Genomic DNA, 13,529 nt, shown 5'->3' with positions numbered 1-13,529 from the left:
GAATAACCTGAAACCTCAAATACATTTTGCTTATCAACTACTTCAGTGCATCTTGTACAATACTGATTTCTTTTTCTTCATCACCACCGATTTCCTTTCTTTAGAGAGTCCAGTTATAAATGAACTAACTATTTAATGTAAGCTGACAGACAATGCTCTGCATGGGAAGATTTTTGCTTTTCAATAATCAGCCTCTCTCAGTTCTTGTTAGTTTTACCACTGATGGATCCACTTTGTTGACAGCTGAGGGCCCTAATTTCATAGTCATAAATTTATTTCAGTAAACTGATAGAAAATGTTCCATCTACTGATGACACTGTTATCAGCCTTGAGTTACACCAGAATTTCTGTATAGTTTTCTTTCATTAATTCTCTCTGGTCTTGTTTAAGATGAATAGATTCTGCATGTTTTGCTTTGTTTTGGATGAATAGATTCTGATTGCATCAAGATCATCACGCTAGGCAGATGCTTCCACTGACATGTTTTGTACATCAAGAGCTAATGATTACACTCTGGACAGTGTGTAGGAGATCTTTAGTTATTGTGTGTAGAGTTTAATGTTACAAGGAAATTATTTTCCTGATACCCCATTTGTAGATTTTGTTGATACATCTAGCTCAGTTCTTTAGGATATAGCTGAATTTAAATACAAGTCATAGCTTAAAACATTTTTTATAAAGCTTGATTGTTGAGGCTTGGTTGTTTCATGGCAGTATAAAGACATAATGTAAAATTATGTATATGCATAATTAGTTTGGCCTCACTTTTTACAATGTTGTTGTTTGAAAAGTACATAGCCATGTTTAAATAGCAATGTTGTATGATGATACTCCAGTTAGTTCTAAAAAAAATAAGCTCATATCCCAGAAGGAGACATTAACTCTGTCCTGTGCTAATAAGGTGTCTACTATCTGGCCTTGTTAATATAACTCATTGGCTAATAAAGCGCAAAGGTATCTGCTGTTCATTTATTTTTGAATTTATACTCCAATATGGTCCTTTCCGTATCCCTAGTTCCACATAATACATCCAGTTCCTATGATCCCCATAGGTAACTATCGGCATCCTCTCACTCCCCACTGCTATGCACTATAGCACTGTCCCGTCCTCCTGTGGTGACTAGTCCAGAGCTATTTGCCTGCTAATTGACCACTTGGCTGCTGCCAAATGAGATGAATAAAGCAGAATTTTCTCTGATTTTCTTTTAGCAGGTCTTTCTCCTCTACTCAACCAGTAATTGTTGAGAGGCCTGTAGAATCCTAATGTATTTGAGGCTTCTGCCCTTCTGTTAGATTTGCCTGAAATTGGACAGGGGTTAAAAGTTACTGAAGACTATTGAATTAAAATGATTACAGAAGTTGTGTGTCCTCAGGAAACTCAGATTTAAAACAAAACAACAAAAGGACTTGATAACTGGTTTGGCTTAAGATTGCTGACATCTGATCAACTGCACCTTTGTAAATTAGATTTTGTTCATACCCAGTAATCTTGTTTCCTGTTCATTGTGTTGTGTATGTGGTGATGATGACTCCAGCAATGATCCAGTGTCCAGGGAGTATAAGGAAGCATTTAATTCCAGAATTTTTTCTACATTTAAATGTTGCTTCTTTAAATAAGATTTTTTTCTATTTATAATTAGAGTGCCTTTTTCATATTTCACACTACACTACAACACTTACTACTTTTGCAAGTATTCCGAATAGCTACTAGCTGTAATATACTAAAGGTAAAATGTATTGCAATTGAATAGTCCCAAGTATCAGTTATTGCTGAAGAGTTGTTTAGGTCTTTCGGTAGGACCTTAAATCAGACTAGAGGGACATGTAGCAAAGTGATTTAAAGCCAGATTTGCACAGAACTCTAATATTTCGTTCTTCAGAAGATATATTTCTTTCTTTCTATATAACTTTATTCCCTTTCTTCAAAAGTTACCATCCTGAAAATTTTATTTTATTCTCATTTTTCTTGTTCCTGAGTTCCACAGATAAGTTTTTTGTACTACCGTATTCACTGTTGGTTTTCACAGTTTGTTCACAATTTAGGTTATGCTTTTCTAGAATTGTAATTTACACATTAACAACAATTTTTATCATATACATATTCCAGGATGTCTAAAGAAATACAGATTTTATGTCCAAACCAGGTATTACTTAAAAATTAAATGTAGCTTCTTTTTAGTACTGTTGTGAGATTGAGATTTAAAGGTTGGAATCTCGTGAGAAAATTTAAGGGCTGTTCAAGGATAATTCCTTTCGCTGTGCTCTTAAAAGACCTCTAGTTAATACTGAGAGTTTTCTGCAAAACTGAACTCTTGCCCAACATGCTAATCTCAACTAATTTGAGATGTAAACATTAATCAAAAATATTATTTATGATATTATTAGGAAATCTTAAATAACAGGAGAACTTTGATATAAAAAAGATAGAAATAATTACTTGTAACCTAGAAATTCTAGCTGTTGGTGCTGATCAGATATAAGCTATTTCAGTATAGATTTTTAAAATTGCATAAATGAGGTTTTAGTTATTTGTGTAAGGAAAGAAAGGCAGCAATATTTTCTCTTGCCAAGAACGTTGTTAGGACTGTGTTTAAGTTTCCTGTCAAATTCTGGCAATGCATTTCATGGGGTGTATAAGTTTTAGAAGCTGTATTCTTCAGTAAAGAAAACAGCTATTACAATAGTTTACAGTACATATTTGTGTAATAGTCACACAGCAAATTCTGCTACTATTGAGTATTTTGCTTCTCTTACATTCTTAAAGACAGAGAATTTATTCAATTCATTGTGTTCATGAAGTGTGTGCTCAGGTTCCGAAGTGAATGACCAGTGAGTGGCATTTCCTTTGTGAGTACGGCTGGCGTTCAGTATACTGATTTTCTGCCTTTACAGATAATCAGCACAAGTAAATCTCCAAGCCCCCTAGCCTTAATTGTTCTTTGTTTAGAAATGGCTAAAGTGTCACCTCAGAAACTAAATGTGGGGCAGGTAAATATGAGCTACCAAGCTTTCATATCTGTCAGTTCTCAGAACATGAGTTTCCTTCTGACTGACAGCCAGGAGCACGTGTTAAGGGGGAAAATGCTATTATATGCTTGTATTACCTGGTGAAGGTGCGTGACTTGAATGTGTCAGGCCAAAAGACAACAGCTGTTAGTCTTAAGTGTAAAAGAAATATGGTGCTTTTTTGATTCTCTAGAAAAAGTATTTAGATCACCTACCTAGCAAGGCTGCTGCACAAGGACAATGGGCTGTTTAAAAAGCAGCTCACATCAATAATGTCCTGAGGAAACAGAGTGGTAAAAGGGACAAGCCTCAGTGATCTGAGTGATTTTTTTTTAAATTTCTCTTATGTTGTATCTTTCTAACATGCTAGAATCAATCATTCATCTATGGTATGCTTAAAGAGATGGACATGTCAGATGAGGAATACATTCATTAAGAGATGATGATGTTCATTAAGAGTCAAAGAGAGTTAAGAGAGAAGAGGTAAAGGTATATGCATCTTTGAGTGCATGCTTCCATAGACTAGAAAATATTGTGTGAAGTTATTTGTTTAATTGTCTTATTTTATTTGTTTGTGAGAAGATTGATACATTCTCATATTTACACAATATATGAAGTTAAAGCTACCAAATTGTTTTATTTCTCATTGAAGTCTGACGTAAGTTGTTTAATGGCATTTGATCACACAGGTAGTCTCATGATATTCTCTTTCCTGAGCAGTGTAAGTGTCATTTCCTTAATCAAATTTTTACTGTAAAAGTTAAAGCAAGTAAATGTAATACTTCTCAAGAGTATTTAAGTATCTGATTTTAAAATTCTCCTTTGACTCTTGTCAAAGATGAGACAATAAAACTCATGACAATAAAACCTGATCACAGAATTGTTTAAGGAATTCAAATATAAAATGAAGCTGGGAGGGGGAAAAATCTATTTATTTCAAAGTCTGACTTAATATTTGTAGGAAATATTTGTCCTGTATACTGAGTTTTGATGCCAGCTACGTGCATCAACTTTACTCCTAGCAGAAGGATGGAGCCTAGAAGTGTTTTTTATTTCACTCAGTTGAGTATTGTTTATGAGGGTTTCTGTCTACAAGGTAGATTATTCATTACATATCATACATATCAAAATAATTTTGAAATACTCTAGATAGAAAAAAAAAGATTTTTCTTTTTGTATAAGAGTTCTAAATGAGGCAGTAATGGTTTTGGGAAGGAGGGGGGTTGGTTGGTTGTTTACTGAGTGAAGAACTGGGAGCAGGACCACTCCATTTTAAGGTTGCTCTTCAGAACTGCCTTCAATTTCATGTCCTTTATAAAGCTAAACCCCAACGGGAGCACAATCTTAGATGTGCTAATGCCAGGGAAAAACAAATAAGCAAACAACAAAACCAAACACAGTCCAAATGGAGCGTATCCCTTTTACAAGTGTTGCTATTGCTCTCTGTTGACCCAAGCTGCCTGATGTAGCTGTGGTTCCCCTGTAAATGGCATAGAATATGCTGAACACAGCACAGGTTTAGAGACTGCTAAAGATCACGCCCAACCATTAAGCTGCTCATTAGTGATGATTATGGAGTGAATATGTTGTTTTTCCCCACACCATTTGCATAGAATGCAATTTGGGTATTCAGTAACTACTGGAAAGTACTGAATCTGAAAATCCAGGAAACCCAGTTTTCTTTCTGTTTCTGCTTTTACCCATGAGTGGTACTGTCTACTCACTTGTTGTGAGTACATGCAACCCATCATTCAGGTCATTAATTAAGACATTAAATAGTTTTGGCCACAGTCTTGATTCCTGAACAACTACTGTTAATTGGCTGCCAGTTGAGTTTTGTGCTTACAATCATCAGACTTTGAGTCTGGCTCACTGTCCATATGTTCTCCATATCTTACCAGTTTGACTCATGATTGAGTATTTAGCTAGTTGTAGTTCAGGCAAACTTTCTTCACCTAACACTTTGATATACATTTCAGATATTAAGGCAATCAGTTCCTGTGTTTATCAGTTTGCCAGTAGGTAGACAAGCATCGGTGTACAAGCTGTGCTGTATGAATGAATGCATCTGTTGGTTCATCACCAAGCAGTATTCATCCTCATGTTACTAGTATTACACCTTGGATAAATAACAAGCAGGCCAAATATTTACCTATTTCTTTATTAGTTCAGTATTATGCCCCTCCTCCTTTCCTTTGTTAAGTAAGGTAATTCCTACTGTTCAAGAGGACATTACAACCTAGAAAAGTAAGTAAAAATTATCAACAAAGTAGATTAATAAGTAAAATAAAGTGAATAACATGCTTGTTGAGTTGCATTAAATACTGTCATACTTCTGAGAGATTCAAACAGTTAAATTGTTTGTCTGAGAGTAAAATAGCATTGTAGGCTGCCTGGAGGCTAATTGAAATGAGAAGTAAATTGCCCTACAAATCAATAATTTTTTTCTGTACTATAATGACAGATAAGCCGTATAGTTTATTGAAAGAAAGATGAAGATCGCCTATATGTATTTGAACAATGTTTCAATTAGCATAGATTAAAGTCTTCCAAAGTGGTATGACTATCCTATATAGCACCTTAATTAGAAAAGTGTACTAATTTACTCGTTTCATGAGTTAAGTGAATGCATCTGAGTTAATGTTAACATAAAAATTGAGAACCAAATCAGCCTTTACAGAACCTTGACCTGTAAGCCACTGAGCAGCTCCTCTAGAACATTTCAGAGCATGCCCAAGACTGTTTGAAATTTCTGCTTTACAACAGCTCCTGCAAGGCTGTGATGTAGGAACAATCTGTTCAGCTCGGGCAGATTTGGTGAAACAGTTTTGGTACCTGACTCTCAGGGCTCCTAACATCTCAACCCATTTTTAGAGGGTTGAGACAGACTCATAGCTTACAATAAAGAATCATAAATTCACAGTATACGCATCTCACATTATTTTTGATGTTGCATCAGAATGTATTCAATGCCCAAGGAAATGTTCATTTGAGCCTTTAGTTGGTTCCTTTACTTTCCAGTAATAAAGTTTACAACAATTTAGTGTTTAGTAAGAACATCTGCAATTTCCACCGCTAGTCTAAATAAATGTCTGTAATACATTTTATCTGACCTTCATGTTGCTGAATTTTATCCTCTTATGTGTTTGTTGGTTTTAGATAGTATTATTTGTAATTATCTATTTGGCTTATGCCTGCATGAGACGTCTTCAGGCTGTCTCTGTGAAGCAGAGTTAAACATTCATTGGAAACATTCCTGGCCTTATGATCTGAGAGTTTGTATTTTTTAACAGTTTTCATTCCTTCCATTTTTTGAAACATTTCAGTTCTACAAATACTGACAGACAGTTAATGAGTGATTTCAAATATTTGTTTTGCTTGAAGTTTTAGTATTTCAGAACGTTTGAAGCTGGTATCAGTAAAATGATTTTCTGAAACAGATGGCTAACACTTGGGGTGTGATTATAAAGCAGAATGTAGTGTCATGTGGATATATTTGAACAACTTGACTATTTGGAAGTCTCTAGCTCACCCTATCATATGGGTTATAACACTTCCAATTCCTGAAGTGGCTTGATTATATAACATATACTTTATGGCATCTACTTAACATATTCTTTATGGCCTCAACCTTTTCCTTTTTGGAAAGCATTAGTCAGAGCAAAAGTGTCAAAAGGCCACATTTCACATTTATTTTAACAATAAGTAAATTCCAAAATGAATCTCATTCCATCACTATAATTTTGTGTATGAAATAAAGCAACCAGCAATATGAAAGTGTCAGTTGACATCATCTGTAAGCACGAAACATTGCAAAAGAATGCATTGCGGAGCATTTATTTGGAAATTTGTGAAGGTGGCTTTTGTATGCACATCAAAGAGTTGCATCAAAGAATTAACTGTGTTTTGACTGAATCAACTACTAAGCAACTTTCCTTTTACATCAGTGTTGGCATTTTCTTTTTTACATGGTAAATTTTACATTTTCTCTTGTTCTGCTGGACATTTCTTGTTTCCCTTGAGATTTCCCTAATGTATAGGAACTTATTTTTTGTTTTCCTAGGAAAACCCTCTTTCCTTTTGGACTAACAAACTTTAGTGCACTCATCCATCCTTCTCACACTACTATTTGTTTATTAGTATTATGGGCTAGTGTTAGGAAACCGCTTCAAGACTATAAATAGGTTTAGGAACCATTGTGCAAGGAATTAGACAAAGTTATAATAAAATATTTTATTTTCTAACAGGTTTTAAAAGTTAGTTGTATTTTAGTGATAATATCCATTCCCTCTGCAATTGCAACTTCTGTAATTCATAATTTCTCCAACCCACCCAACAAATAGTGCTTTTCTCTCATAACACGGGTTTAATCTCTGAATTAAAAAATTAAGTTTTGCCTTTCTGTTTCTACATGCTTACTGAGGGGATCTCTGCTGTCATGCTAGCTGGTTCCACCTCAGCCAACTGTAACAGCATGTTAGCTTTGATATGTAGCATCTGCTGATTCACTGTCCTGCACCTCAGTGTTGCACTATCGCATTCACTATTGCAGAATGCCTAAGAGGAATATAGAAGAAACTCTGTGGAGTTTCAGAAGACATGTAGTAACAGCAGTTGTTATTTTGCTCTCTTCCCTGTGTTGGTGGTCGGCCTGTGATGCAAACTGGGCAGACTGTTGGGGAGGGATTTGGATGGGGGTTTGTTGGGGTGGGGTTTGGTTTGTGCACACCTTATATTGAATGGGTATTGTCCTTTTCAGTGCTGGTAGACTTCATCATCCCTGCTGTGTTACAACATTATCAGTACTGGAGAAAATTTCTTGAGCTGTCTTTCTTCTGGCCTGGTTTCAGATGGCTAATTGAGATTTATGTAATCACATTGTGTCTGTTTGCCAATTTTTTCTCTTTGTGGCACCTTCCTGTCCCCCAGGCAACTTTGTACCTGTTAGGAGATTTAATCCAAATGGATAGACACAGTTCAGAAAATTAGTTTTCAAGAAAATATTTCATTTCCTAATGATTAACCTAACAGCTTATAAAACCATGTGACGGAAGTCATAGTTGTTATGGGTGCTTTTTATGGGCACAATTATGTAATATTTATGTACCCCTTGTGTTCATTTTCCTTTACCATGGATACCAATTAAAATTTGTCTGCAAAGGATTTTGCACTGCAACAAAAACACTACAAAGTGATCATGGTAAAATATTAAAATTTGTTACATTTTTCTGTAGAAACAAATGTGTTGATTCAATGTTGCAAAATATGTGTTGATTCAGTGTTGCCAAATGTTGATGCAATGTTGCCAAATGCTGGTACAATGTTGTGAAACATTGATACAATGTTGCAAAACGTCAACACAATGTTGCGAGATATTGATACAATGTTGTGAAACATTGATACGATGTTGTGAAACATTGATACAATGTTGCAAAACTGCACCCACTTCAGAAAAACAAATAACAACATAAAAGGTTTTCCAGTTCAAAAGTAATCATTTGACTACTCATTTGGTGGTAAGTTGGTGAAGCAAAATATATTTTGGTTATAGCAAAGATAAACTTTTGAAAATACTGTTGGGAAGTAAACTTCAAAGTTCATTTCTGTGTTATGTGCTGAACAGCAAAAATAACTGTGAAAACCAAAATCCTGCATTAGGTGTTTGGATATTTAATAGGGAATGAAGACATTCCAAGTAAAATCCAATTCTCTTTTGAATTCTTTCAGGAATCCAAACAAGTTCTTAGGCTTATTTGTCAGTTTTGCTTATGAACTACTCTCATTTAATCAGCAGTGTATCAAGCACGTAATCGTTCTCTAATTTGTCTAGAAAATGTCCAAGCTATTGTGGTTTTTTTTTTTCCCCCCTCAGAACATTATCAATTGTATGTTCCTGAATCAGCTCAAGTTGGATCAGCAGTTGGCAAAATCAAAGCAAATGATGCAGACACCGGTTCAAATGCAGACATGAAGTACACAATTATAAATGGTGATGGCTCTGGGGTTTTCTCCATATCTACTGACAAAGAAACAAGGGAAGGAATTCTTTCCCTGAAGAAGGTAAGCAACAGACTTTGAAAGTTCCCTGGGTATGTAACTAAAATATAATGATGAATGCTGAATAAGCACACACCGTGATGAAAATATTTTACTGTGTAAACCTATTGAACCCTGAACATCAGCAGTGTAAGCTTCTCCACATGGCTTCCTGAGACAGTTTAAATCTTTGCAGGAAATGCAGGGAGAAGAAAAATCAAGGAAAGAAACAGTTATTTAAATCTTCTGTGCTTTTTGAATGGTCATACCTAATATTTATAATAAACTAAATCTTACTGAATTTTTGATTAAGGTAGTTTAATTTTTCTGAATGATGGTTTTGCACATTGAATTTCTGAGAAGGAAGTAAAATTTGGCTGAAAGTTGTCCTGCTGTCCCCTAACTGCATGAATGTTGACACAGAAAGTTTTCTGTGGCAATGAATGTGTAATTCAGTTGTCATAGACAGTTATTCTCTGCATACTTGCCAACTGGCATCTAAAGGATCAAATATTGTGCACTGTGTAATGTAAATACCAACTTACTTATAAAGACTCAAAATGTAACTGGTCAAGCCATCACACAGTTATCATTTATATTAATTTCCTATATTTATCCCAGTCTATTTAAATTATTAATTCTAAAGCATTCTTGCCATTTAATTTCACTCTTAACTGAATTCCATGCATAAATCTGATTCCATAGATAATTTCATCTCCGTGTTATGTCCTCTCAACTGAGTTCATAGTGATCATTTCCTGAAGGGTCTGCCAACTTATGCTAATATTCTATGGCTAGACTTAAATATATTTTTGTAATAATCCAGAGAGATGGGTTTTTTAAGTAATACTTTTAAAAACCCCAACTTCCCATCAAAGGGAAGTAATTTCTTGATTTCAGTTTTCACTTGGACTAACAGGCATCAATTAGCAATTCTCATGTGGATTTGTTGTCATTGAGTCTTGTTGGCATCAATTATATCTATACAACCTGAAAAATGAAAGTGAATTTGTGTTCATATTTGGTAATATGTATCCTGGGCTTGATTAACAGTAGGAAGAATGAAAACTAGAGCAAATGTGGGAAAAGAGAATGAAAACAATCATAAATAATGGAGTTTTTTGCATCTGAATAGATATATATGTATGTAAATTTTTACTTAATATCTTTAAAAATATTTTGTAACTGAAAGAAATGTTATTTTTATAATTCATAGTGATTTAAAGAAATGGTTCCTATCTCTCCCAGTATCTTTAAAAACTTTAATTTGGTGTCTTCTATAATGGTTGTGTAATACCAACCTCTTTCAGCCACATAAAAGTAAACTCTGTCCTTTTTATACAATTGAACTTATTTCCTTGTGTCCTTGATGTAGCTAATGCCACAATCTTATTTTTTTCCTCAGAAAAATTCACCATTGCTGTTGTTCATTAAATACAACATTTATGCATATTGAGAACATTAAGCAGAAAGGAAGAATTTGCAACAAAATGGAAAAGTCCACACATTAAAAGTGTAAAATCACATTTCTTACTGGTTTTGGCAGACAGAATAGCTTCAGAGAAATTTTCATTATGTTTGAGAATATGATAAAGGCATAGGTTGTGTGTTCTTATACATACACATGACAGTGATTTGGGTCATTTTCCCATCAAGATAAGAAGGGGTACGTTTTGCTTAGGTAATGTTATATCTCACTTGAGCAGAAATTCAGCACTTAAAGCTACGTAAAATGGTGTGGAATACATCCATTCTTTCCTCAGAGAAGACATAATATCCCCTTGTACAGTACAAAAAAGTAATCTAATTTTTAATTGGTTTTTTTACTCAGATCTTGTATGAAGTTCAATAAGTATTTTATATACTGTGTGCTGTAATTACTTTTAATTTAGATTGGGTCTGAAGCTGAATTAGTTTGATGGCCTACCCAAAGCCTACCAGAACCGATTTTGTTTCATGTATCAGACGCCAGTACCTTCTATAACAGTAGAATAGAATGATTTGTCCTCTAATACTTCTCTGGAAGAATGTATAGTAGGCACATCACAAAAGCCAAAAGTAAATTTATTGTGTCTGACGATCTGAATTCATCTGCAAACCTTTTGAAACTTCACTTATTTGAGACTCTGATGCAAAAATCAAATTTCTCAGCGCCTCCATGTTAGGCTGTTCAACAGGCATGCGAAGTCTGTGAGTGTTGGAAGGAAGCTTTTCCAGTCTCACTCTGGGCTGACCCAAAACATACAGTACTTCTTTATCTCCCCTGTTGACAAGCCTTGTGGAGCTTGTTTTCTTTTCTTACCAGGACAGAGTTAATGATCTTCAGTGTTTGGACAATTTTAAGTAAATCTAGAAATTATCATCTAGATTTCTAGAGAGACAGGATAGTGCTGCCTCTCCTACCTTGTAGCTACAGCTAATAACTGAGATAGGTGGCCTGCCTGTGAGTTAAATGCGGGAGAATTTAAACAGGTTTTACACATTACAAGTGAACTTCTTTACAAGTAGTTTATTTGACTCTTTGCTTCTCTTGGAGAGAGGAAGGGGACAGAAAGGACAGAACCACATCTTTCTGTTTGGCTGTTTGGAGTTAAATGTGTCCTATTGTGGATCTGATGGGATAGTTGAAATATTTCCTTTGTAAATATAAATTATTTTGCATTATCATTTTTATGTCCAAACTCTTTCTGAATTAGAATAGCTTACATATTTTAAGATGAATGTTATGACTGATAAATTATATTTAAAAAAATGGGAATAACAAGTTCCTGCTGGTAAGCAGATTAGCTGAAAAAATGGATTTATTAGCACAGCATTAGACAGGCCCAATTGGTTCTTCAAATATAAGATGAATGTCAATTTGAACACATACACAGTGTTTAAGCAGATGCCTAGCAAACTACAGTTCTGTAGATTCAAATTGCAACCAGATTTCTGTTTTTTAATATTTTATCAAAAGGAAAAGTGATGTAACAACTGGGCTTGTGAGTTGCTCAAAGACGTGGAATAACACAGGGCATGCTTTGCTTATAAATTTCCTTACTTCTCCTCCGGAGACTATGAGGAAAATAAAAAAAAAAAGTCACTAATTGTGATCTCTGGTAACAATAATCCTTAGTACAGTATGTGTCTTTTCTGTCTACAGCAGCTCAGTGCTGAAAACAGTGTTGTTTGTTCACCTCCATGAATCACAGTGCAGAAGAGTAAGCTCTTTTTCTCTTATGTCCCAGTAGCTGATTCTTTAATTCAGAGTCATTATGAGAAGAAGAAGAAGAAAAAAAAAGAAAGTAAAAAATTGCTTTGGCTGTGGCTGAAATGTCAGCTTTTTCTGATTATCTGAATGGACTGTTCTTGTATTTCTAGACAAAAAAGTGGGTATTGTCTGAATAACTACACAAAGGAAAGAAAACAAGACTTTATACTTTGTGTTATTCTTTGTGTGTTTCCTGGGAGAAATTAATCTTACTATACAACCTAATCCAGTCATTGTCAATATAAACTTAAGTTAACTTTCAAAAAAGGCATCAGAGTTACAATTTGTAATCCTGTTGTAAATTTGTTTAATCTTAGAATATATATGCTGCAGAGCAATGCAAATTGCTATTTATTATTTCCCTGCTTGTAACAGAAATACATCATAAATTAATGGACAGCTTCTGAGTTAGGGTTTACTAAACCTATATTTCTTTATGAATTGATTTAATTGAGTAGTATACTTAGCTCTTTTTTTTATAGTAATAGATTTATCAGGCTATGGTAAATTTCCATGCCTTTAAAAGCAAAATATAAAAAAGTCTCATGCTATTAGAGTTAGTGTTAGAATTAAGAGAATGAATTAATTATCCTTCAATACACAGAGGAGAAATCAAAGAAATATTTAGCATATATAAATCCTGACCAACTATTTTTCTTATACATCATCAGTCAAATTTACTGTAGATTTTATCTTCAAAATACATACTGACACTGACAAAACACACATTGAATTTCTCATATTTCTTGTCTTAATAACTACTTTTCCACTCTTTGGCATGATAGGGAATACCAGTTTAGCCTTGGTTGAAGGCTTGAATACCTGTACTGAGTTCTGTTCAGGCAGGCTGTCAAGTCCACACTGAACAATACTGGTCGTAATGGAATTCTGCCATGCCATAATGTTATAATAATTTCTATTCTAAAAAAGAAATCCACACATATGCAACTTCTTTTAGTGTTATGCCTATGTTCTGAGGCTGTTGCAAACTTCATGGTAGTATATTTATATCTGTACAAACTACCTGCTTTGCTCAGTATGATAATAGATATTAACCTACCTGTCTACCTGTGCTTCTTTATAAATTGGCTGAAGCTAGAAATTTATAAACCAGTAAGTACTGAGGTGTCTATTATCAAGAATGAGTGCTTTTGCTCAACTTAGAAGCACACTTGAAAAATAGCAATCTGAAACTTGAAATCTGTCCCATGACTGCCAGGAACTGAACTGGTAT

The 13,529-nt window shown here is 34.4% G+C and overlaps 1 protein-coding gene across 3 annotated transcripts in view; it reads left to right on the top strand.

Moving 5' to 3' along the window:
* The window catches only part of CDH18 (cadherin 18), a 173,459-nt gene that overhangs the window by 108,576 nt on the left and 51,354 nt on the right, over positions 1–13,529 (top strand). For all 3 annotated transcript variants that reach the window (XM_009646724.2, XM_035902108.1, XM_035902109.1), the window contains one exon: positions 8,879–9,066. In XM_009646724.2, the coding sequence (XP_009645019.1) occupies positions 8,879–9,066 (188 nt within the window). The remainder of the gene's footprint in view (positions 1–8,878; positions 9,067–13,529) is intronic.

Source organism: Egretta garzetta, unplaced genomic scaffold (genome assembly GCF_000687185.1).
Source record: "Egretta garzetta isolate BGI_Z169 unplaced genomic scaffold, ASM68718v1 scaffold109, whole genome shotgun sequence".
In the NCBI taxonomy this organism is placed as follows: Eukaryota; Metazoa; Chordata; class Aves; order Pelecaniformes; family Ardeidae; genus Egretta; species Egretta garzetta.
This window is presented reverse-complemented; position numbering and strand designations above follow the sequence as displayed.